This window comes from Bos indicus, chromosome 5 (assembly GCF_029378745.1).
Source record: "Bos indicus isolate NIAB-ARS_2022 breed Sahiwal x Tharparkar chromosome 5, NIAB-ARS_B.indTharparkar_mat_pri_1.0, whole genome shotgun sequence".
NCBI lineage: Eukaryota > Metazoa > Chordata > Mammalia > Artiodactyla > Bovidae > Bos > Bos indicus.
Window position 1 is genome coordinate 70,115,292 of NC_091764.1, and position 23,937 is coordinate 70,139,228.

The following is a 23,937-nucleotide window of genomic DNA, read 5'->3' on the forward strand; positions in this document are numbered from 1 at the left end:
TATCAAGTAATCATTTTTGATATGTATAACAATAATGCCACCAAAGAGGGGAAAGAGACATCATATAGAAGCAGTGTTTCTACACCTCACTGGAATTAATGTAAATTGAAGCTAATTCTGTTTAGATATATACATATATAAGATATTTAAGCCCTAGAACAGCAACTAAGGAAATGACTCAGAAAATAATTCCATTTTGTAGAAGACTACAAAATGCTGTTGAAAGAAACTAAAGAAGATCTAAGGGCTTCCCTGATGGCTCAGTGGTAAAGAATCTGCCTGCTAATCAATGCAGGAGACACAGATTTGATCCCTGATCTGGGAAGATCCCACATGCTGTGGAGCAACTAAGCCTGTATACCACAACTACTGAGCCTGTGCTCTGGAGCCCAGGAGCCACAACTGCTGAGCCCTGCACACTGCAAGTACTGAGACCTGAATGCCCTAGAGCCCATGCTCCACACCAAGAGAAACCAACACAATGAGAGGCCTATGCATCACAGCTGGAGAATGGGCCCTGCTCCCCACAGCTAGAGAAAAGCCAGTGTAGCAATGAAGACCCACCACAGCCAAACGCAGAGAGTTGGACGGTGAAGAAAGCTGAGCGCTGAAGAATTGATTCTTTTGAACTGTGGTGTTGGAGAAGACTCTTGAGAGTCCCTTGGACTGCAAGAAGATCCAACCAGTCCATCCTAAAGGAGATCAGCCCTGGGTGTTCATTGGAAGGACTGATATTGAAGCTGTAACTCCAATACTTTGGCCACCTCATGCAAAGAGTTGACTCATTGGAAAAGACCCTTATGCTGGGGCGGATTGGGGGCAGGGGGAGAAGGGGACGACAGGATGAGATGGCTGGATGGCATCACTGACTCAACGGACATGGGTTTGGGTAGACTCTGGGAGTTGGTGATGGACAGGGAGGCCTGGCATGCTGCGATTCATGGAGTCGCAAAGAGTCGGACACAACTGAGTGACTGAACTGAACTGAAAAAGAAATTAAAGAAGATGTAAAGAAATGAGAAAACATCCCATGTTCATAGATTGGAAGACTTATGCTCAGATGGCACTACTTCTCATTTTGATCTGTAGATTTAATGAGATACCTCTTAGAATTCCGGGTGGCTTCTTTGTACAAATTGACAAGCCAGTTCTGAGATTCATATGGAATTGCCGGGGATGCAGAAGAGCCAAAACAATCTTGAAAGGAACAGACCTGGAGAACTTACAACTCCCAACATCAAAACTTATTACAAGGCAACAGTAATCAAGACAGTGAGTACTGACACAAAGATAGATAAACATACATATGGTTGACCTTTAAGCAACTCAAGGTTTAGGGTGCCAATTCCCTGAGCAGTCAAAAACCCATGTGTAACTTTATAGTTGGTCTTTCATATCCACAGTTCTGCATCTGCAGTTTCAACCAACTGTGGATCTTGTTGTATGTATTTACTGGAAAAAAAAACCCTGCATATATAGATTTAGATCAGTGGAATAGTATTGAGAGTCCAGAAATAACCAGTGTGTCTGTGATCAACAGATTTTTGGCAAGGGTGACAAGCCATTCAGTGGAGAAAGAATAATATTTTAACAAATGGCACTGAGAAACTTAGCTACATTTAAAAGAATGCATTGAACCTTTACTTCACACCATGTGCAAAATTTAACTCAAGATAGATCAGACCCAAATGTAAGATCTAAAACCATAAAACTCTTACAGGAACATAGGGTAAGTCCTCATGGCCTGCATTTGGGAGTGGATTCTTAGATAGGACACCAAAAACACAAGCAACCAAAGAAAAACCAATAAATTAGACTTCATCAAAGTTAACTTTTGTGCTTATACTATCAAGAAAGTGAAAAGAAAACCCACAGAATGGAAGATAGTATTTGCAAATTGTATGTCTGATAAGAGACTTGTATCTAGGGTATATAAAGAACTCAGTAATAAAAAGATAATTGAATTTTAAAGTGGGCAAAGGATCTGAATATACATTTTTCCAAAGAAGATATACACATAGCCAATCAACATGTGATGCTTAACATCATTAACCATCAAGGAAATGAAAATCAAAACTATAATGAAATACCAGTTTATACTCACTAGTATGGCTAAAATCAAAAAAGTCAGATAGTAAATGTTGACAGGGATGTGAAGAAATCAGAATGCTCATACATTACTGATAGATTACTGCATATAAAATGATGTGGCCACTTTGGAAAATAATCTAAGAGTTCCTCAAAGAATTAAACAGAGTTACTATATGACCCAACAGTTGCACTCCTGCTGCTGCTGCTGCTAAGTTGCATCAGTTGTGTCCGACTCTGTGCCACCCCATAGACGGCAGCCCACCAGGCTCCCCCGTCCCTGGGATTCTCCAGGCAAGGACACTGGAGTGGGTTGCCATTTCCTTCTCCAATGCATGAAAGTGAAAAGGGAAAGTGAAGTCGCTTGGTCGTGTCCGACTCTTCGCGACCCCATGGACTGCAGCCCACCAGGCCCCTCCATCCATGGGATTCTCCAGGCAAGAGTACTGGAGTGGGGTGCCATTGCCTTCTCCGAGTTGCACTCCTAGGTATCTACAAAAAAGAAATGAAGATATGTGTCCACAGGAAACTGTGTACTTGAATATCCACAGCAGTATTATTCATAACAGCCAAAAAATGGAACCAAACCAAATGTCTATCATTTTGTGAATGGATAAATGGAATGTATTATAGCCATACAATAGAATATTACTTATCCATAAAAAAGAATAAAAGTAACTGTTGTAAGTGCTTATAACATGGATGAACCTTGAGCATATTATGCTAAGTGAAAGAAGGAAGACATAAAAGGCCACATAATGTACAATTCCACTCATATGAAATTTCTAATATAGGCAGATCTGTAATAACAGAAAGTAGATCATTTGTTTCCCTGGGGCTAGGGAGAGAGGGGAATGGGGAGTTACTGCTAATGGGTATTGGGGTTTTTTTGAGGGTGATGAAAATGTTTTAAAATTAAACAGTGATGATGGTTGCACAAGTGTGAATATCCTAAAAATCAATGAGCTGTATACTTTAACAGGGTAAATTTATGATATATAAATTATGTATTGATAAAGCTGTTATTAAATAGTACATGCCCATCATTCCAAGCACTATATGAATATTAACATCTTTAATCCTAATAACAAAGCTAATAAATGAGGTACTGTTTTCTTACTTATTTTACAGATGAGGAAACTAAGGCACACAAAGAAATTACTTGCTTAAACTAGTGAAGTAAATTACTTGCCTAAACTTGTGAAGTGGGAGGACATGATTTAAGCCTATGCAGTGTGGTCCACAGCCCTTGTGCTGCACCATACTGCCACTCATTAATAATTGAGTTGACCTGTGGTATAGCTTATGAATTGATTCTGTTTTCTGATTGTAGGCTCCAACTCTCTCCAGAATTTGAGAGTTGTTGCAGAGCATAAACAAAACTTTGACACTGAGTTAAATAAAACCATTGACAGAAAACAGAAGCCCAGGATTTACAGTATGACTGGGTAGGGTAACTAGTGTCAGCCCTCCCATAAGCAGTACAGTACTTGACCCGTAGGCATGCTGCACGTGTCTTTTACGATTATTATTTTGCCTAAAATATAGGGTTTTGATTTTTTTTCATCTTAGTAATTAGCTGTTCCTTACACAGTTTGGCCATGTACTAAGGAAAGGGTATAACATGTACATCTTCGGCTGATTGAAAACTCTTAGGACCTGAAAGAGTTCCAGGCTGAACAGACATTTCCAGTTCCCCATTTATAGATGAAAAACTGAGTGGTTGACTTACTTGAGGTTATGAAAAATGAGTGAAGGATCTGGGACTCAAACTAGGTCCTCTGCCTTCTTTCCTGCCTTCAGTGACTGTCATTGCAGGGTGACTCCTCAGGAACTTACAGTATAGTAAGGGACCCAGGATATCTTCCAGGACAGTGATTCCTTCTAAGGTCTCTTGTGCTGAGGGTAATCAACCAGAATCTGACTGAATACTTTCAGTAATGGGATCTCCACAGCAGCCACTTTGCTGTTAGATAACTTTGTTAGAGAGCTTTTACTTGTATGAACTCTACATCTGCTTTAATTGATCCTCCTGCTTTATCCCTCTCTGCCTCTGCCTTTGTCCATCACTTAGCTTGTCTTCTACCTTCTTTCCCCTGCTCCATCTCTTTCATTTTTTCCCCTACTTATTACCTAGCATTCATAGTTATCAAGAAGCTTTTTCTAGCTAAATTCTCAATATGTAGTTTATTCCTTTAATCTTTAATACACAGCTTAAATTGCTATGCATTGAAATACATTTACAGTCCTTATTCATTTTACATATGTTCAGTCTCCATAGTATTATAAGTAACTTGAGTTATGTGCTTTTATAGCTCCCTAACCCCAACTCAACCTTTTGTCGCTTGGTTAGTATTTATTTCTCTTGAGTAGTTTGCATGTACTTGAATTTTAAATTGAGAGCATTTTAAGTTACATGCCTGTTATCAGGCCTGTGTGCGCAAGTGCTCAGCAATGAACTCGATAGATTCTAAATGGATACTACAGAATCTATAAAACTAATACAAAATTGCCATGTTATAACATCAGCACTTACCTTTTCAAGTGGCTTTGGTATTAAATGGAAAATACAGATAAAAATTTCCTAGCCCTATTGTGCTTGTGCAGAGTGTGCCTATTAATATTACTTGATCTGCTCGTTCATCTGGCCATCTTTATGAGGTAATGTGCATAAGTCTCTATTCTATCCCAAGCACTGTGCTAGAGATTTTCAAATATAATCATCTCATTTAATATTTATAAGCCCTAGATGTTATTCCTCTTTATAGAGATGAGGAAATTAGGCGCAGTGACAAAAAAATTTGCTAAGATCATATAGCTATAAGCTAGTGGTTAAACCTAGGTGCTTTCCTTACTTCAGTTGTACTGTTTCCTAATAAATAACCTGTGAGATTTCTTACTCCTTACAATACATTGTCTCAGATGCTGTTCATGTTAAATAATATATAATATTAATAATATAGATCTTTCATAATAACTTTGTGAAATAGATACATTTATATCTTACACATGATGAAATTTAGCTTCAGGTAGAATAAATAAATTGCTCCAGATCCAAATTCAAAAAATAATAGAACTAGGAATTAGAAAAAACCCAAACTGTTTCTGTGCTTTTTTTCTGCTACACCACTCGTGTGTTCTTGTGCCTTTAAAGACCTCTAACATCACAGCTGTCTCATTGAAACAACTTTACTCTTGTCCTTATTCTCGGCTGTCTTAGTCTGCTCGTGCTACCATGACAAAATACCAAAAACTGGGTTGCATAAGCAAAACAAATTTATGCCTCACAGTTTTGGAGGCTAGAAATCAAAGATCAAGGTGCTGGTAAGGTAGATTTCCTTCTGAGACCTCTTCTCTTGGCTGATAGTCACCTGCTCTCTGACTGTGTACTCATTTGACCTCCTCTTTGTGCAGAGAAGGAAGCGAGTGGGGAATGAGTGAGCCAGCCCTCTGGTGTCTCTTGTAAAAAGGATACTATTCGCATAAGACCAAGTCCTCTCCTTCATGACCCCATCTAACCTTAATAACCTTCTCAAAGCCCCATCTCCAAGTACCATCACACTGGGGTTAGAACATCAACATATGAATTTAATGGGAATACAAATATTTAGTCCATAACTTCAACTTACCATCAGAGCCCCTGATTATCTTCTATAGAGGCCTGGGTAACTAGAGCTGACATCTAGGGATTTAGAGTATTTCAGAGTGAAGAGGTGAGCCTTGTGGAGTAGATGACACAGGAGACAAAGAAATTCCAGAGAAACTTTATATAGGTAACACTTTGATACACTGAAAAAGACAATAAGCTGTAGAGATCCATAGGATGAGAATCTGTACCAGCCACCAAGATATAGAGTATATGTTGTGACGGAATGTACATCTTCCAGCTTTGTTAGTGTGCTTTTACATAATCAAACTATGACTTGGCTGAGAACTCAGTAAAGATTAAATGTGATTATGTTCCCTTATTTGGCAAACTAAAATGCAACAAATGATAATGCTCCTGTATTTGTCAGTATATTAACTTAAAATACTAAAATATGTTTTGTGTAGGTAGTGAAGAAGAGCATTTTCTGAAAAATAAAGACTCTTGCTTAAGTAGCAAGAAAACCAGAGTTGGCTGGTACTGTATTGAAGAGAAATTAAAAGTTTTGACATGCCCATTTCTGCCCTCAGTCAAAAAGGGAAAGGCAGCTGATTGGTTTTTAGGTTTTCATTTACACCTAAGCTATTTTTCCCATCTGTTAATGAACTCTTGATGATGCATCATGTCTTTCTCAGGATTGCTAATTAGCAAAGAAACTTGAGCCAAACTTACATAATTGTTGTTACTATGAACTCTCAGTCTTTTGGCAGGATCACCATGATATAGAACATAGCCAGAAGGATTGTATTAATGAAAAAAACAAGTACATGTGCAAGAAGGGGAGCTAAAGGTGAAATTAAGGAAGTGAGATAAAAACTTCATTCACAAGGACAGTATCCATTAACTAAAAAGTGATAATTACTATTGCCTCCCATAGTAAAAGTAGGAAAAAAAAAAAAACCCAAAGTGTATAGGTATCATATCATATTAAACTAAATGTAATTGAAACCAGCTTCATGGGCATTTATTTAGAAAATCTCATCTTTTGCTTTTTATAAAGAGATTTCAAATTTGACCTCCAGAATCCTCTCTAACCTTTCTTAGAAGCACAGTGTAGAATCCTGGCAGTAAGTCATTAATTGTTTAATGTTTTTGTAAAATACTATTTTTTAATAGGTCTGTCTTCTGGCAGTGACAGCATTGTTCCAACTATTGATTATAATAAGCTTATTTTAGAATTTAATACATCTCTTTCTGTCTTGTGCATGTGCATCTGTGTACGCGCACATGCATGCACACACACACACTGTGCACACATTGCTGTGCACAGAGGACAAAAGTTTAGAACTATCAGATTTAGGTGGCTGACCTTCAGCTCCAGTTAAGAACTAAAATTAGATCTCTGTGGAATATATATCCAGTGACATCCATCAGAGAAGAGTGTAGGCATAACCTGAGAAGCCAGGGAGGCATCATTCAAGGGACTTTGCCTTAGCTACAAACTCATTTCCCATTTGAATTTTTATCTTAAAAATTCATGTGACTTTTTGTATTGTGAGTTGTAACGTATTTGTTTATTTTCATGTAGAAACACTTCCCTACTTGCACCCTTGATAAATCTTTTAGTAAAACAGTAGTTAAGGAGGATGCACAAGGATTGTCCTGTGACTTTAAGTATCTCTGGCACTATGCCAAATCTCCCAGATGAATGTGCCTATTTTAAGAGCAGGGTCCTATCCCATCACTATAGGAACACTGGTTGATTACAGTGAGAGCATAAATCAAGCATGTGGCTAACATTGCAGACATAATGGACAAGAAGGTGGGGGTGGCATGGGGAATCCACTCTTACTAAAGAGAAAGTATTTAATTCTATTAAGGAGAATGGATAGGTATTTCAACACACAATAGAAGACCAAAAACAGTAAATAATAACAGCCATGTTTAAGGACTTGTCTGTTTAAGGAGGGAAAAGAAATCAGTCCTCAGTAATTCCTTTCACAGACCTAGCTTATCCCAGAATTGCTTTGAATGTTGTAACACTCATTTTTATTTATTTTGTCACCAGATACCAGTAGAATGAAAAGAGAGTAGGACTGAGAGTCAAATAATAATCAGTCCCCTTTTCTGTTATAGCTTTCTGTGCTGCTTAAGCAAATCGTTTAGCTTCCTTGAGAGTCAGCTTTCATTATCTATAAAATAAATCCCCTGATCCTGAGTATGGGCTTCCTGATTGGCTCAGTGGGTAAAGAATCCACCTGCAATGCAGGAGATACAGGTTCCATTCTTGGGTTGGGAAGATCCCCTGGAGAAGGGCATGGTCACCCACTCCATTGTTCTTACCTGGAGAATCCCATGGACAGAGGAGCCTGGTGGGCTTCAGTCCAGAGGGTCTCAAAGAGTTGGACATGACTGAGCACACACACACAATCCTGAATATATTATTAAGTATTATTTTCTAAAAGGATTCTATGGTCAAATAAATAAAGGAAGTATCTGCTTAAAAAACATGTTTCTTTTCCATAGTTCATCTGAGAATCTTTAATATTTTAATAAGCCTTATAAATTTCCCAGATTTATTCTTTAACAAAACCCATTTTTTTAATAGAACCTTTTGCACTGCTAGTGTTTATTGATATTAAGTAGTCATTATAGCCCTTTATAACTCTTAATATTCTGATTCTGGAAATTATACTCATTTTGTTTGGCTCTTCGACTGTTTTCTGGCCTGTAGTTATCATAGGGTTACTGCCAAGTTGAACTCACTGCCTCTGCTGTGTGTGTACTCTGCCCCTCTTTCCAAGTTGAACTGGAAAGTTATTGCATTTTCCTGTTTCTTATAAATAAAACAGACATTAGTTTAGTCCTTGTCTTTTGTAGTGTTCACTTTCTCTGTTCACTGCCATTTCATTTTTGATTTGGTTGTTCAGTCATTGGCCCATTTTTAGAGGTCTTGTTCTTAGAAATGTACAACTTTGTCTCTTACTGCGTACCATCCTCTCATTTAATAAGCAGCACTGTAATATATAGGGTATATCCCCATTTCACATGTAATGAACCTTATGCTCAGAAAAAAACAAATAACTTGCCCAGATCTCACAGGTAATAAAATAGCAAAGTGAAGTCTCTCTGACTTGGCAACTCAAATTCTCTATTATGGCATATACATTATAGTTATAGTGGTAAATAACATTTGTTGAGTATTTTATTCTAAGGCAGCATATACATATTATCTTATTTAATTCCCCTAATACCCCTATGAAGTAGATACTATCATTCCCATTTTATCTTGAATTTAGTAAACAGACATTTGGCGAATTGTTAATGAATGGATAAATAGATGAACAAATGAATATACAAACCAACCACGGCACAACCAGGCCAAGTTGGTCTGAGTCTTGGTATTAGATATAGAGTAGTTGCTTAGTCATTGAAAGTGTTAATTGCTCAGTCATGTCTGACTCTTTGTGACCACATGGACTATAGCCCACCAGGCTCCTCTGTCCAGGCAAGAATACTGGAGTGGGTAGCCATTCCCTTCTCCAAGGGATCTTCCCAACCCAGGGATCAAGCCCACACTCCTGAATTAAAGGCAGATTCTTTACCATCTGAGCCACCAGGGAGGTACAATATCACTTATGTTATTTACGGAATGATGGTATAAGAGGTTCTATATGGGGCTTCATTGGGACATCGTATTTCAAAGGTACATTCTTATTTAAATCTAAAGCCAAGTTGTTGCAACAAAGAGACCCCCAATGAAGAAGTGATTTAAGGAATATGGGCATTTATTACCTTTCCAAATAACGGTTCATAAGTGATCAAGCATGCAGGTGAGTAGCTCTGCTCCATGTGTTGATTCAGTGACCTAGCTTCTTTACAGGTTTGTCAAGTCATATCTTTGCCATTGAACATTGGCTTAGCCTATACTGGGCTGCCACTTCCAGGTTCTGGGCTGCAGAAGGGGACAAGAAAGGGGAGAAGGCATGCCCACTATTGTAATGACCCAAACCTGAAAACACGTCCTCATACATTCCATTGGCAAGAGTTCAGTCATATGGCCATGAAGAAGAGCTGAGGAGTGTTGTGTAACCAGGCAGCCATGAAACTTGCCACAGTTCTCTTACTGTTTAAAAAGGGAGGATGGATTTTAATGGACATCTATCACTTTTTACCACAGTGCCTAATAATTAAAGCCTTAATAAGTTCCCTGGTGGCTCAGTGGTAAAGAATCGACCTGCCAAGGAGAAAACATGGGTTCAGCCCCTGGGTCTGGAAGATCCCCTGAAGAAGGAAATGGCAACCCACTCTAGTATTCTTAGCTGGAAAATTCCATGGACAGAGAGAGGAGCCTGGCGGGCTACAGTCTATGGGGTTGTAAAAGAGTTGGGCATGATTTAGTGACTGAGCAACAAAAACAAAGTCTGTTTATGAGGCATTATAGTATTTCCTCATTACTCTGGGATCTGAGTTAATTTTACTGCCTTCATTATATATTTGAAGAAAATATGGGATAAAATGCATTCTTTAGAGCGGTGCCTTCACATTATTTGTGATGAAGGACCAAGTTTTTTGCTTATTTGTTTCTTAATTTTCCTCTAATTTGTAATAGACCAGTAGTTTTGAAAGTACAATAAAAATGAATCATTAAAGAAATAATTACATTCTTGGATAGCAAAGTCAAATCACTATAACGGTTTCTGAATACATATTCTCAACTTTTTATGTGCTTAGTCAAACTCAGTTGTGTCTGACTCTGTGACCCCATGGACTGTAGCCCACCACGTTCCTCTGTCCATGAGGATCTCCAGGCAAGAATACTGGAGTGGGTTGCCATGCCCTCCTCCAGGAGATTGTCCCAAACCAGGAATCAAACCCAGGTCTTCCTCATTGCGGGCAGATTCTGTACTGTCTGAGCCACCAGGGAAGTCTAAGAATACTGGAGTGGATAGCCTGTCCTTTCTCCAGCAGAACTTCTCAACCCAGGAGTCAAACCGGGGTCTCCTGCATTGCAGGTGGATTCTTTACCAGCTGAGCTACCAGGGATGGTCTGATAACAAACAGTTTGTGAACTGGCACCAATCTGCAGACACTTTTGAGTAGTAATATTTGTCTCAAAAAGTATTTTCTTGCTACCTCTTTGGGGTTGCCAGAGTTTAATAGACTAACTATGATGTCTATATTATAAGCAAAGACATTTTCTTTGTATATATAAAACTTGACTTTTCTCTTTTACAAATATTTTTAGAAATCAGCTTTTAGGACAGCATATAAATCATGATGGATTCATTATTTGAATGCTCATATACATGTCATAGCCTGTTTTGCTTGTTTCATAATTGAAGTTAAAGCTAATCCTGGTTTTACAGATTAATAGTGAAAAGCTTACCATTCTGGAGCTGGAAGAAGAGTCTTGATGCACGATATAGAGGAAGAAGAAAATCTAATAAAGTGCTTGTTATGTCCCAGAGACTCACAACACCCCTCTGAGATATAAGTGATATTATTCCCATTTTACAAATAAGAAAGTGAGGCTCACAGAAGTAAAAAAAAAAAAAAAAAAAAGGTCTGAATCATAGTGGTAAAGCTGGCTGTTAAATCCAGGTTTTTCTGATTTAAAAGCCTCTATAGTACATTTTCTTCTCTCATAAAAGAATGATGTCCTTTCTACCTTCAGAGAGCTTTTAGTAGCTAAGGCAAACTCATAAAAAAAAACAGGATTTTAGCAACCAGTGATTGCTACAAATTTTGGTATGGGCATTACTTGGAGAGGAAGAACGTTGGGGGCTGAAGTAGTAAGGAAAAACTTTATATCAAAAGTTAATTTTAAGCTTAGTTTTGGAGAATGGATAAAACTTAAATAGTCAAAGAAGGAGAAGGACTGGATGCATATAAAAGGAAGATGGCAAGAAAGCAAAAAAAAAAAAACTCTACATGAAATAAATATAATTAGAGAGGAGGGTTTGATAGGGGAGCAGTATGAAAGAGAAGACTCAAAATGCAGGTTGGAGGATCATAAATGCTAAGCTGAGGATTTGAGATCTTTACCTTATAACAATATATAAATGATAACCAGTACTGAACACTTAATGCTTTCCAAGCACTGTTCTAAGTACTCTACATACGTGATTGCATTTAGTAACTTTCCAAGATCACACCATTAGAAGACAGTAGTCAGCCTTTAAACACAAATTTAAATCCAGAACCCCTGCCCTTAATCACAGCACTGTTCTAGTTCTGGAGTCTATGATAAGTTGAACAAGTTTCAGGCCTAGGACCACTGATCTTAAACAAGTAATACACTTTACACCTCAAGTGATTTTTAACATTTACGAAAAGTAATGTGACCAGATAATGACATACCATCCCTATTCCTGCCACCCTGATACGTCTTTGGGACAGTTGAGAAGTTACGGTGTTTGTGCTAATGGCTTTCAGCTCTGCCTACTTTTCTGTGCTTATCTGGTCAGTTACTCTCAGTTAACCCCTGGTCCCCAACATCCAAGTTATATCAGTCCATTGTTAGTTGTAGTTCATTCGTTCCTAGAATGTGGCTCATGAACTGACAGCAACAGCATCAACTGGGAACTTGTTAAGAGTCCCAATTCTGGCCTCATTCCAGACCAATTAAATCAGAAACTCTGATTCAATCTGTGTTTCAACAACCCTCACCTAGAGATTATGATACTAAGTGAAATAAGTCCAAAAGAGAATGACAAATACCATATGATATCACTTATATGTGGAATCTAAAATATGACACAAGTGAACACATCTATGAAACAGACAGACTCAGACATAGAGAACAGACTTATGGTTCGCCATGGAGGAGGGTGAGTAGGAAAGCGAAGGACTGAGAGTTTGGGACAAACTGTTATATATGGATGGATAAACAACAAGGCCCTGTTATATGGCACAGAGTCCTATAGTCAGTATCCTGTGATACGGAAGAGAATATGCAAAAGAATATATACGTATATATGTATAATTGAATCACTTTGCTGTACTGTAGATATTAATACAAGACTGTAAATCAACTCTACTTCAATAAAATTAACAACAACAACAACAAATAATTCTTTAAGAGATTATGATGCATGCTGAAAACCATTACTATAGTATACTCTAGGGTTTCCATTTGGGAGCAAGCTATCAAAAATTTTTTGACAAAACCTGGCATCAACATTGAGAATCTCAATCTTCAGTCTCTGCTGCTGGGTCTTGCAGTCTAACTTTATAGAAATAGCCATGGCTACTAAGCTAGTGGGGGTTCCCAGATGGCTCAGTGGTAAAGAATCCACCTGCCAATACAGGAGATGTGGGTTCAATCCCTGGGTTGGGAACATCCCCTGGAGAAGGAAATGGCAAGCCACTTCAGTGTTCTTGCTGGGATAATACCATGCACAGTGGGCTACAGTTCATGGGGTTGCAAAGAATCTGAAACGACTGAGCACGCGCACTGCAACCTAATGAGCGTTTTAAAAGGGCTTTTTGTCAGCCTCTCTGAAGTAATTATACTTTATGAGCATACCTAAGCTTTGCTTTATGACTTTAGTTCATTCCTGAAAACCTTACCTCTTAGTGAAAAGATTTTAAAGCAGAAGATATTTCCATCAATTTTAATGGAAAAAAATTATGTGTTTCATGGTTATCTAAGATACCAAAATAGTTTTCAGATTAAAAAATATATCAGTTGAACCATGATAACAAATTTGTATAAATAAATACCTAGAAAGTTAATAAAAAGTTTGTACTTAAAATGTTATGTAATGATGATTTATTATACTTGCAAAAAGAGGAAGAGAAGACTTGATAGTGAGAGATGGCTGGTGGTGGAGGAATACAAAGGAATTATTCTTTGGAAGGGGTTGGAGAGTCAGGTAGTAAACTTTAAAGCAGATAATCTTTGGGAGTATGTGGGTATCTTGCATTTAAAAACAGCTACAGCACACCTGGGCCTGCCAGTGGGATACAGATGAAAGGAGTGAGATGCCCCAACATCCATCTCACTCTCCAAGGAACTACATGCTTGTTGAAACTAAGTGCTGTATAGGAGAGCAGAGGGAGCAGCTGGGGAATCTTTTAGACCCTTCAGTCTTCAAATTAAACCTTAGGAAATGAGTGGGGTCCTGGCTGGTGGAAATGGGGACAGGGTAGGCCATGCTGAGGTAATGGTGGGAGAAGGTTCAGGACATATTGTCAGGGGACTGGGAGTCTGTTTGGAGCACTTGGAAAGGAAAGAAAAGGGAGGGTGTATGTGTGTGACAGAGATATAGGAAAGGGGACACTGAGCTTATTTCAGCTGCATTCTGTGGGCAACAGGGAGCTATGGAAAGCATTTGAAGAGAGCAAGGCATGTTTTTGAAGGAGTAAAATCAACTGAAAAAAAATAGTTATAGCACAGGAAAATACCATTAAGGCAAAATAAAGAAACGAGTACTTTTGAAACAGAAGTCGTGCATGCACTCAACAGATGGGGGAATCATAAGGAATGCTACCTCTTCAGTGTTCTTGCTTGTTCAAATGCAAAGAAAAACTTTTGATTCATCCAAATGCGGTACATGGTTTAATTTTTCTTTATAATATTCTCTAAATAGAAATGATTGTATTGAGTAGAGCAACAGTCTGTTAAATATCACTTCTTATATTTTAATACAAAAAAGGGAGGGGTTCATTGTCCAAGAAGTGGTATTCCTTTTCAAGAGACATTATAACAGAAAGCTACCTAACACTTGTCATGTGAGGCAAGTCTGTGATGAGAAATGACATGTCTAAAAACAACTGATTGAAAACTATGCTTGAAACAGTCTCGGTTGTGGATTTCCTGCAAGCCTTCAGGTGAGGCAGTTTTTAACTCTAAATTTTGTAGACCTCTCTGATCTCTTTTATGTAGCCTTCTTATGTCCCAGAGTTTTAACAGTCCATTTGGTTTATAGCCTAGGCTATTTGTATTCATACTTTGCTCTTTTTCTTTCTTGAATCTGACAGTGGAGGAAGAAAGAAGTCATTCCTACCCACAGACTTGGAGTGGGGGAGGGGGCGCACGGCGGGGGGTGGGGAGGCGGCGGGGGGAAGATTTTATTGTTGTTTTTGGTTTAGAAAGAAAAGAACTAAAGATTTCTGTGTTTTACTAGATATGTAGAACTCCAAATTCACGTATATAATATTTTATAATACCTTATTTATTATGTATTTCTTAAATAGGAATGTAGATAATTCCTTCTTGGTTAAAATTATATGGGAGCAAAGGTTATTTAACTCCACCACCCAGGAATATAGCACATAGGAAACTGTGTAAAACATATTTTTTTTCTTTGTCTTGGATGTGAAAAATCTGAAATTGGAGAAATTTTCCTATTTTATATATTTTTAATAATGGGCATATTATACTTTCCTCTATCCCAAAACAGCATTCACAAAAAAAATGCTTTCATGATGATATTAAAATATTAAGTGGAAGTCCCTTCTAGTTGATCAGGTATGTTAAGGGATAGAGTTAACAATGTAGTGAAGTTTTTTTTAGCTTGCTTGGTTAATTTCTTTTCCACCTCCATCTAGAGAACATAGTACATTTAAAATTGACGTTTCCATAGCTGTTTGACTCAGATGTGCTGAGAAGATGCACATGGCCTAAAATTTCTGCCAAGATCATAATTCTTGACCCACAGATAGCCTCTTTCAGTTAAAGTCTGATGACAGTAATAGAAACTTTGTAAAACCTTGTATTGGTCATAGTTGTTGCTTTTGTTTTTATAAAATGTAATGGGTATAGAAATGGTTGGCAGTGGAATGGTTATACTTGCTGCTCCTCATACAAGGTTTGAGGTTCAGAGACCCAGATCTGCAGTTTATGGAGAAGAAAACTGGACATTGACTTTTAAGAGAATTATCAGTGGTTCTTAAATTTGGCAATGACAGAAAAAACCTTTTCAAAAAATTCAAGGTAGAGTACACTTTGGGTCCAAATAAAGCTGAAACTCCAGTACTTTGGCCACCTCATGCGAAGAGCTAACTTATTGGAAAAGACTCTGATGCTGGGAGGGATTGGGGGCAGGAGGAGAAGGGGACGACAGAGGATGAGATGGTTGGATGGCATCACTGACTCGATGGACATGAGTCTGAGTGAACTCCGGGAGTTGGTGATGGACAGGGAGGCCTGGCGTGCTGTGATTCATGGGGTCGCAAAGAGTCGGACACGACTGAGCAACTGAACTGAACTGAATTGAACTGAAAGAATTGTTTCTGAGATAGTGGTAGCAAGATTTGGAACCAGGACTACAAGTATATTTGTGTAATCTGTGCCCTACTCCAAGAGAAAAGGAAAGCTAAGATCCTGCCCACAGTCTGAGCTTCCCAAGCCATATGTCCTGGCACAGGGCTGCATGGAGGAAGAGGGCTTTTTTTGTAATTTGACCACCCAATAGGAACACTTTCTGCAGTTAGTGTGGAGAGGGGCACCTTTTTGCAATTGACTGAAAGGAATCATATATGCTAGCTGAGCCCTCTTTGGAACCCAGTACTTGGAATAATTGTTAGCAGTGTTGTCAGCAAAAGATCTTCTCTGGGGTCATTTGATAATTAAATGTTATTACATATTAGCTAAAGAGAGTTCTAAGGTTTATATAACATGGGACTACTGCCCATAGTACTATAAATTGAGAAAACATTATCAAGGCTGAAACTAGGCATAAATGAAGGCTTCTTTAAGTCTCTTTGTAAGAGCCTATACTTGTGGCCAAATGTGAACCAGTTCTCAAGGCATTAATTTTTATTTCCAGGAGGGGAATAGCTATGATTCAGATGCTTACCTTCCATCCTTATAGTATATGTAGTCTGATATTAAAAATTCTTAAGAACAAACTTATATAAGATATTTGTAACTCATCTGTATAAAGTCACTAATTCTCTTTTAAACTAAGAATATTAGGCTGGAAGTTAGGAAACCCATACTCTAACTGTTGCTACCCTACTAATTCATTCTGGCCTCATACAAGTAGCTTAACCTTTCTGGCCCTCAATTTCCAAATCTGTAAAGTGAAAGAAGTACACCAAATATAAGATCTCTTTCAGTTCTAACATTCTGTGACTAAAAAAGTAAAAATCTTTTCTAACCAGATCTTGAACTGCAATTTAATACACTGATAGAGAAACAGTCCATTTTAAATCACTTAAGCCAAATAACCATATTTTTCATACTCATTCTTGTTTTTCAGAAACTCTGTGAAGGCATATTTAAAGTCCTTTTAAAGGACATCCCAACAACATGTCAAGTGTCCTGCCTGGAAGTTCTCCGCATTCTCTCCAGAGACAAAAAGGTTTTAGTTCCTGTAACAACCAAGGAAAATATGCAGATACTGCTGCGACTAGCCAAGCTAAATGAGTCGGATGATTCTTTGGAGAAGGTGTCAGAGTTCCCAGTTATTGTGGAGTCATTAAAATGTCTTTGTAACATAGTGTTCAACAGTCAGATGGCACAGCAGCTCAGTCTGGAACTTAACCTTGCTGCAAAGCTCTGTAACCTCCTCAGAAAGTGCAAGGACCGAAAGTTTATCAATGACATTAAGTGCTTTGACTTGCGCTTGCTCTTCGTCCTGTCACTTTTGCACACCGACATCAGGTCACAATTGCGCTATGAGCTCCAAGGACTACCGCTGCTAACCCAGATCTTGGAAAGTGCCTTTAGCATCAAGTGGACCGATGAATATGAATCGGCCATAGACCATAATGGACCTCCTCTCTCACCTCAGGAGACAGACTGTGCCATTGAGGCCCTTAAAGCTCTCTTCAATGTGACGGTAGACAGTTGGAAGGTGCATAAAGAGGTAAGGTCAGGAAGAGTATTCTCATCTGCTTGGAATTTCATTGATTTGGGAGCTGCCTGAAACAAAGGAATGCTAAACAGGGAAATGGAGGAAGTTTCCAATTCCCTCATTAATCAGTTATATGACTCAGGATACATTTCTTAACCATTTATAACTCTTATTCTTTCCATCTGTGTGACACTTATCAGAAGAATAGGGTGAAGATGGACTGCTGTTTTGTAAGATGCCAAGTATAGTTCCTTTTCTGAGTTGTACTATCATGTGTCTTTTTTTTTTTAAGAGCCTCTTTCAGAAACAAGGTTTAAATTATTATAAGAGTTGATGGGAAACAAAACAGTGATTCATAAAGGTATAGGCATGTTCATTGCCTGCTATTTTAAAGAAACATTAAGATATTTAGGCCAGTTGAAATCAGTCAGTCAGAATGGATGTCTGCTCAGAAGAGTAAAAGACACTGTGTTTATCACCTGTCATACCAGTCTCCTGATGTGTTACTCTATCAGAAGTGTAGGATACAGCTAGGATATATGCTGATACACAGTCCTAGAAAACCAGTATAATTACACCAGAATATGGGAAGGTTATTTTAAACCACTTGATTTATTTCTAGACTAAGATCCTTTTCTGTGGCTTGGACCATCCAGCAACCCAAAGTGAGGCAGATTCGATAGTTTATATTTGAGTACCACAAGAACAATATGCTAAATGAGAAGATTAGTTTAAGAAAGTCAACAATTTTCAGTGAAGAGGACAAACCTTTTCCCTTGCTTCTACAATCTTAACATTTCACATTTACCCTCTCTCTTTAACCTTAAGTAACTCATAAAATTTAGTCTCTTTCTTAAAAAAAGAAAGAAAAGAAGTGTTTTGGTGCCAGAGCAAATTATCTTTTTTGACAGTTGACTTTAGGACTTAAGTTAACATTTTCCCGTGTCCATTTGAGGCAGTTCTCACCATGAATAAAGATCTGTTTTTGCCAGCACCTTACTTTGAAAGGATTATCTCAGTGTGGTGCTATAGTAGCAGTATGCAGGCATCTGAGTTTTAAAGTGCAAATAGGTCTATATTTTGAAACCAAATATTTGAAGATCAGTCCTAACAGCTGTTTTAGATGACTGTAGTATGGTTAGTTTTTCCTGGGACTTGGCAGAAAAAGATGCAGAAAGCCCACATGCTCCATTTGTGCTTTGAAACCAAATATTTGGAAGTATTTAAAATGTTATGTCTCTATGCTTATTTGGTACCTTCTATGGTTATTTTTCTTACACTGTTTGCTTTGGTGTTTTTAAGTTCTCCATTTAGTTGCAAGAGCCTTTCTGAGACTGTTGGTTTGCCATTGTTGGAGCCCCTGTTATTTAAATTGTGTCCAAAATAGTAGCTCAGACCCTTTCAGATTCCTGACAGAAAGGATTTATAGTTCAGCGGCTGCACATCAGCATATGTATGGAATGATGTGTAATAAATAACAGTATACTGAAATTGGCCCTAATTAGTGTGCTTCAGTTATAATTAATAGCAGGGCTGGAAGAGGCTTTCGAAAATGTTGAAGTGCCAAATGCTTACTCTGTATTATAGAATGTTTATTTTTCAAAAGATACATGATAAAGGATCAGTAGTCCTGAAGTGGACATCTCAACAAACCCCTGTGAGTCATGGATCTCTTGATACAACCTGTGTAAAATGTACCTAGTTAATATGCCTCTGGGCTATTTTGAAGTTATCAGAAGTTGTAAACAGTATTGACAACAGAGTCTTGACTATGGAAAAGGTTGGGCTTCCCAGGTGGCGCTAGTGGTGAAGAACCCACCTGCCAATTCAGGAGACTTAAGAGACCCAGATTTGATACCTGGGTCAGGAAGATCCCCTGGAGGAGGGCATGGAGACCCACTCTAGTATTCTTGCCTGGAGAATTGGACTACTAGTGGGCTACAGTCCATAGGTTGCAAAGAGTTGGACACAACTGAAGCAACTTCATACTCATGCACACATGCGTGGGAAAGGTTAGTTTAAACCATTTGAGTCTCCATAAGTCTCTAAATTCAAATTTTAGCAAGCATTTAGTCAGTCAACAAATATTTATGAACAATTGCCAGGTATTACCCAGGCGTTGTGAAATATATTGGTGAAGAGTACAGATAGTCTCTTCAAACTTCAGTTCTATTGGTGAGACAGATAATTAGTAAACAAATATGTAATTTGAATTGTGTTAAGTGCTAGGAAAGAAACAGTACAATGATGAAGAATATTTACTACAGTTAGAGAAGACCTCTGAAAGTCTCTCCTGAGATCTGAAGACTGAGAATGATTCGGCCTTCTAAAGAATGAGGGGAGGAAACCTTTCTCCAAGATTGAATAGCATGTGAAGAGACACAGAAATCAGAGTATAGAGTACTTTTTATTGAGGTGTCTACAACTTGACTGTGATGCTCTGGATGTGGCCAACAAAATTGGGATCATCCAAACTGAGTTGGGCTTCCCTGGTGGCTCAGACAGTAAAGAATCTGCCTGTAATGCAGGAGACCTAGGTTTGATTGCTGGGTCAGGAAGATCCTCTGGAGGAGGATGTATTACTGGCAACCCATTCCAGTATTCTTGCCTGGAGAATTCCATGAACAGAGGAGCCTGGCAGGCTACCCATGACAACTTGGCATAAAGAAAATCTATAGTAAGGGTGCAGAGAAACTCTTCCTCTTGTCAGGAAGAGTTCATTTACCTGAATTTTAATATCTACTTGATTGTCAGATTAAAGACATCTTTCTCCAGGTGAGCAATCATCTAAAGAATTGTTAACACTTTAAAATACCAACTGAAATAAAGGGATATGGAAAGCTGACTGTATGGAAGAATCCAACTTTAAAATACAGATTTAAAAATAATATTTTCCTTATTCTGAAAGGGAATTCTTGCTAAATAATACTGCAGAGATCTAAGGGAAAAAACATATGAGCAAGAAGAAAGTACAAATTATCTGTAAATCTACCACTCAGAGATAAGCCTTATTTGCATTTTGCTGTATATCTTTCTAACCATTCTTTGTTGTATAATATATAAACATATATATATATATATATATATTTTTTTTTTTTTACAAAAATGCAGTCATTTTATCATCTTGCTTTTTTTCTTTTCCACAATAAATGTTCTTGAAGAGTAGTAGATTACATGATGTGTTCCTTGAAGCCATAAAGTTCCTAGGAGTGACCTCTGAGGTTGAGTGGACAGTGTTTCAGGTTCCCACCCTTTCTTTAAAAAAAGCACCTTTGATTGTTGCTGTTGCTATTGTTATTTCTTTAAATTTAGGCTGTAACTAGATTTCATTTGGGATATAGAGTTCTGCATCCAAAAAAAATAAATTTTAATAACCACTTTCTTCTCATGTTTGTTAAAGATAATAAATCTTTATGAAAGAACAAAAGTGAAAGTTGCTCAGTCATGTCCGACTCTTTGTGACCCCGTGGACTATACAGTTCATGGAATTCTCCAGGCCAGAATACTGAAGTGGGTAGCCTTTCCCTTCTCCAGGGGATGTTCCCAACCCAGGGATTGAACCCAGGTCTCCTGCATTGCAGGAGGATTCTTTACCAGCTGAGCCACCAGGGAAGCCCTTATGAAAGAACACTCATAAGTATATGTGTAAAAATACTTAAAAGTATTCCTTCATAAGGATCCATCAACCTTTAACAAATGCCCTATGTGTAAGAATTTGGGTTTTTTGCAATTGTTTGCTATTTTAAATAGTAATACAGTGAATTTTCTTACAAAGTCTTTGTAGATAAATTCCTGAAATTCCTGCACCAAAGGATTTTTCAAAACTTTAGGGTTTTTTGTATGTGTCATACGTATTTAAATGTATATGTATTACCAAATATTGACCTTCAGAAGAACAGGACTAGTTTATACCTTTCAAAACCTGGGCATTTCACTTTTTAAAATCTTTACCTATTTTACAACTCAGTTGTCACAAAAAATATGTTTGGTTTTGGTTTTAACTGTTCTAGTAGGTATTTTTTATGACTGTTCATTTACAATTCACAAAAACAGAAAATTAAATTTTTCTTGAGGTTTAGCAAATTAGTGGAATTTGTTCATTTTAGATTCATGCCTCAATGTTAAATTCCTGTCTGGAAGCCAATGCCATTAGTAGAATTTGGAGATTCTTTTCCATTCATTAGGAAATGTAGCTAGCCTTATTTCTACATGTGGTGTCTGTCTGTCTCCCTACCTTCCTCCCTGTCTCTTTCTCTCCCTTTCCTGATAGTAGTGTATTTTAAAAGGTCAAATGGTCAAATGATTCCTTTTATAGGACCCAAAGTCAATTCTAGAAAAGTTCATGGAAATGATCCTGTCTTCTTCCTGTTTTAACACTTTGCTAAATCTCTTGGCTCATCGAGGAAAGCATGTTATTCTAGAGATCCCTTACTTTTAACATATGTTCCCTTCTGCAGTGTTTCCTAGGTATCTATGCAATATAATGAAAAAATACAAGGAAAAGCACACATGTTAGAGCCAGACAACCAAGTACAAACAGAGAAGTAGTACAAGTATCTGAGTATTAAAGGATGTTTGAGTGAGATAAGAGAGTGAGTATCTTTAGGAGTCAATTGGAATGTCACATTGTAACAGAAGAGCTTGATTCCATAATTATTTTAGAGACTTTGAAGGAATGTGAAGAAAGTACATGACATTATTTAATTAAAAATAAAGCTTCTCTCTTTTAACTGAATCATTTTTTCAACAAACATTTATTTTGTCCCCAACATATGCAGAGTTTTGTATTAGGTACACAATATGCATTATAAAGCATCTTTGCCCTCAGAGAACTAACAGTACAGTAGGAAAATCAGACATGTGAACAGATGGATACGTAACTGTTTTGTCATATTATTTACTGTTCTTCTCTACACTTTCTGTATGTTTGAAAGTAAAGAATTACCTCAGAATACACAGATGCTACAAATGCCATGTATTCTAGATCTTTGGAGGTCTATCTGACCTCACTGTCTTAGTCTTTTTGCTAAGCAATATACGTAGCACAGAATAAATGTTTAGTGAGTATTTGTTTTATGAAAAATAAAATGTGATGCAGTTTGTGTAATCTGCATAAACAGAAATATATAAGAGAAATAGCCCAAAATGACAAGGAGGAAAGAAAATTAAAATTTCAAAACTATTAAAAAATTTTTCTAGAAACCTAAAACATTTAATAACATTGTTTAGAGAGCAGATTCTAGCTTTTTTGAAGATACAGCACACTATTTTATAGCATTTATATTTCCCTTTGTAAGTCAATTCAAAAAAACATTTATTACTTTATGCCCAGGACCATGTTAGCTGTAAAAGATGTGAAGGTAGAATACTTAATCTTTGCCTATAAGGAGACAGAGATCTTTGAACATAATGCTAATTTAGAAGGACAGATAACTGAAAAATAGCCTGGGTAAAACATAGGGTGAAATACTACCCGGGGTATAGCTATATTTCCAGGTAAGAGTACATGTGTACGTTTGTGTGTGCATGTGTATTTATGTTTCACTTTTGTAGAATTGAAATTTAATTTTCATAGGACCAGTTTCCTAAACCTTCTTGAACTAAGTAGAACTACCCTGGGATAACATAGCCTGTTTAGGACCCACTGGTGTGAAGTATTCTCCTTTCAGACTTTTTCTCAGGCCTTGATTAGATCAGTTAAAGCTTTCAATGAAAAGGTATGAAGATATTGATACCTTTACCAAACAAAAATGAAAATATTCCACAGATTGCATAGGAGGAAAAAGCAATGGTACAGTAGTGGAACCTATAAATAGGAAGCAAAGTCTATATAAAAAGGTCCCCCCACCAAAAAAAGATTCCAAAGAGTTTCATGAGTTTCTACCTCTCTTTTAGTGTTATCTCATTTTGATTTCTGCTATCCCAACAAGCTTGCTTGCTTTTCTCTTTCTTCCTCCTCTCTTTGTCTTAGGGATTTTTTTCCCTTATCAATCTTTGGAGATAGTAGGATTACAGAGGAAAAAATATTGATGCCCTAAAGATGTCAAATCTAAGCTCTTGAAGAAGTAAACGACAGTTTATAAGTTGTTTGTATACTGTTTTGTAAAGAGCAATTATATTTAATCCTTCAAGCATCTATATGAGACAGGAGGAATATTAATCTCATTTGACAAATGAAGGACAATGAAGATCAAAGAGTTTATTTATGTGGTCACCCAGCAGAATAACCGATAGTAGGAAATCATGTCCACTCTAACCTTTGTTAAGTAAGACATCTTAAATGATAGCTCTTATTCAACAAATATTTATTGAGCCATAGACTAATAATAGAATAAAAAGTCTAGAAACAAGCGTATACATATATAGTCAACTGAGTTATGATACAGGTAACATTGAAGTGCAGTGGGAAAAGGTAGGTTTTTTAATCAATTAAAAATGAATTTAGGGACTTCC

General features: G+C 37.4%; 1 protein-coding gene across 7 annotated transcripts in view; it reads left to right on the forward strand.

Annotated features, from left to right (window-relative positions):
- The window catches only part of RIC8B (RIC8 guanine nucleotide exchange factor B), a 100,571-nt gene that overhangs the window by 18,326 nt on the left and 58,308 nt on the right, over positions 1–23,937 (forward strand). For all 7 annotated transcript variants that reach the window (XR_011566672.1, XR_011566674.1, XR_011566673.1 and 4 more), the window contains exon 3: positions 16,888–17,496. Coding sequence is in view for 3 of the 7 variants with exons in the window: in XM_070789658.1 (XP_070645759.1) it covers positions 16,888–17,496 (609 nt within the window). In the remaining 4 variants the exon portion in view is untranslated. The remainder of the gene's footprint in view (positions 1–16,887; positions 17,497–23,937) is intronic.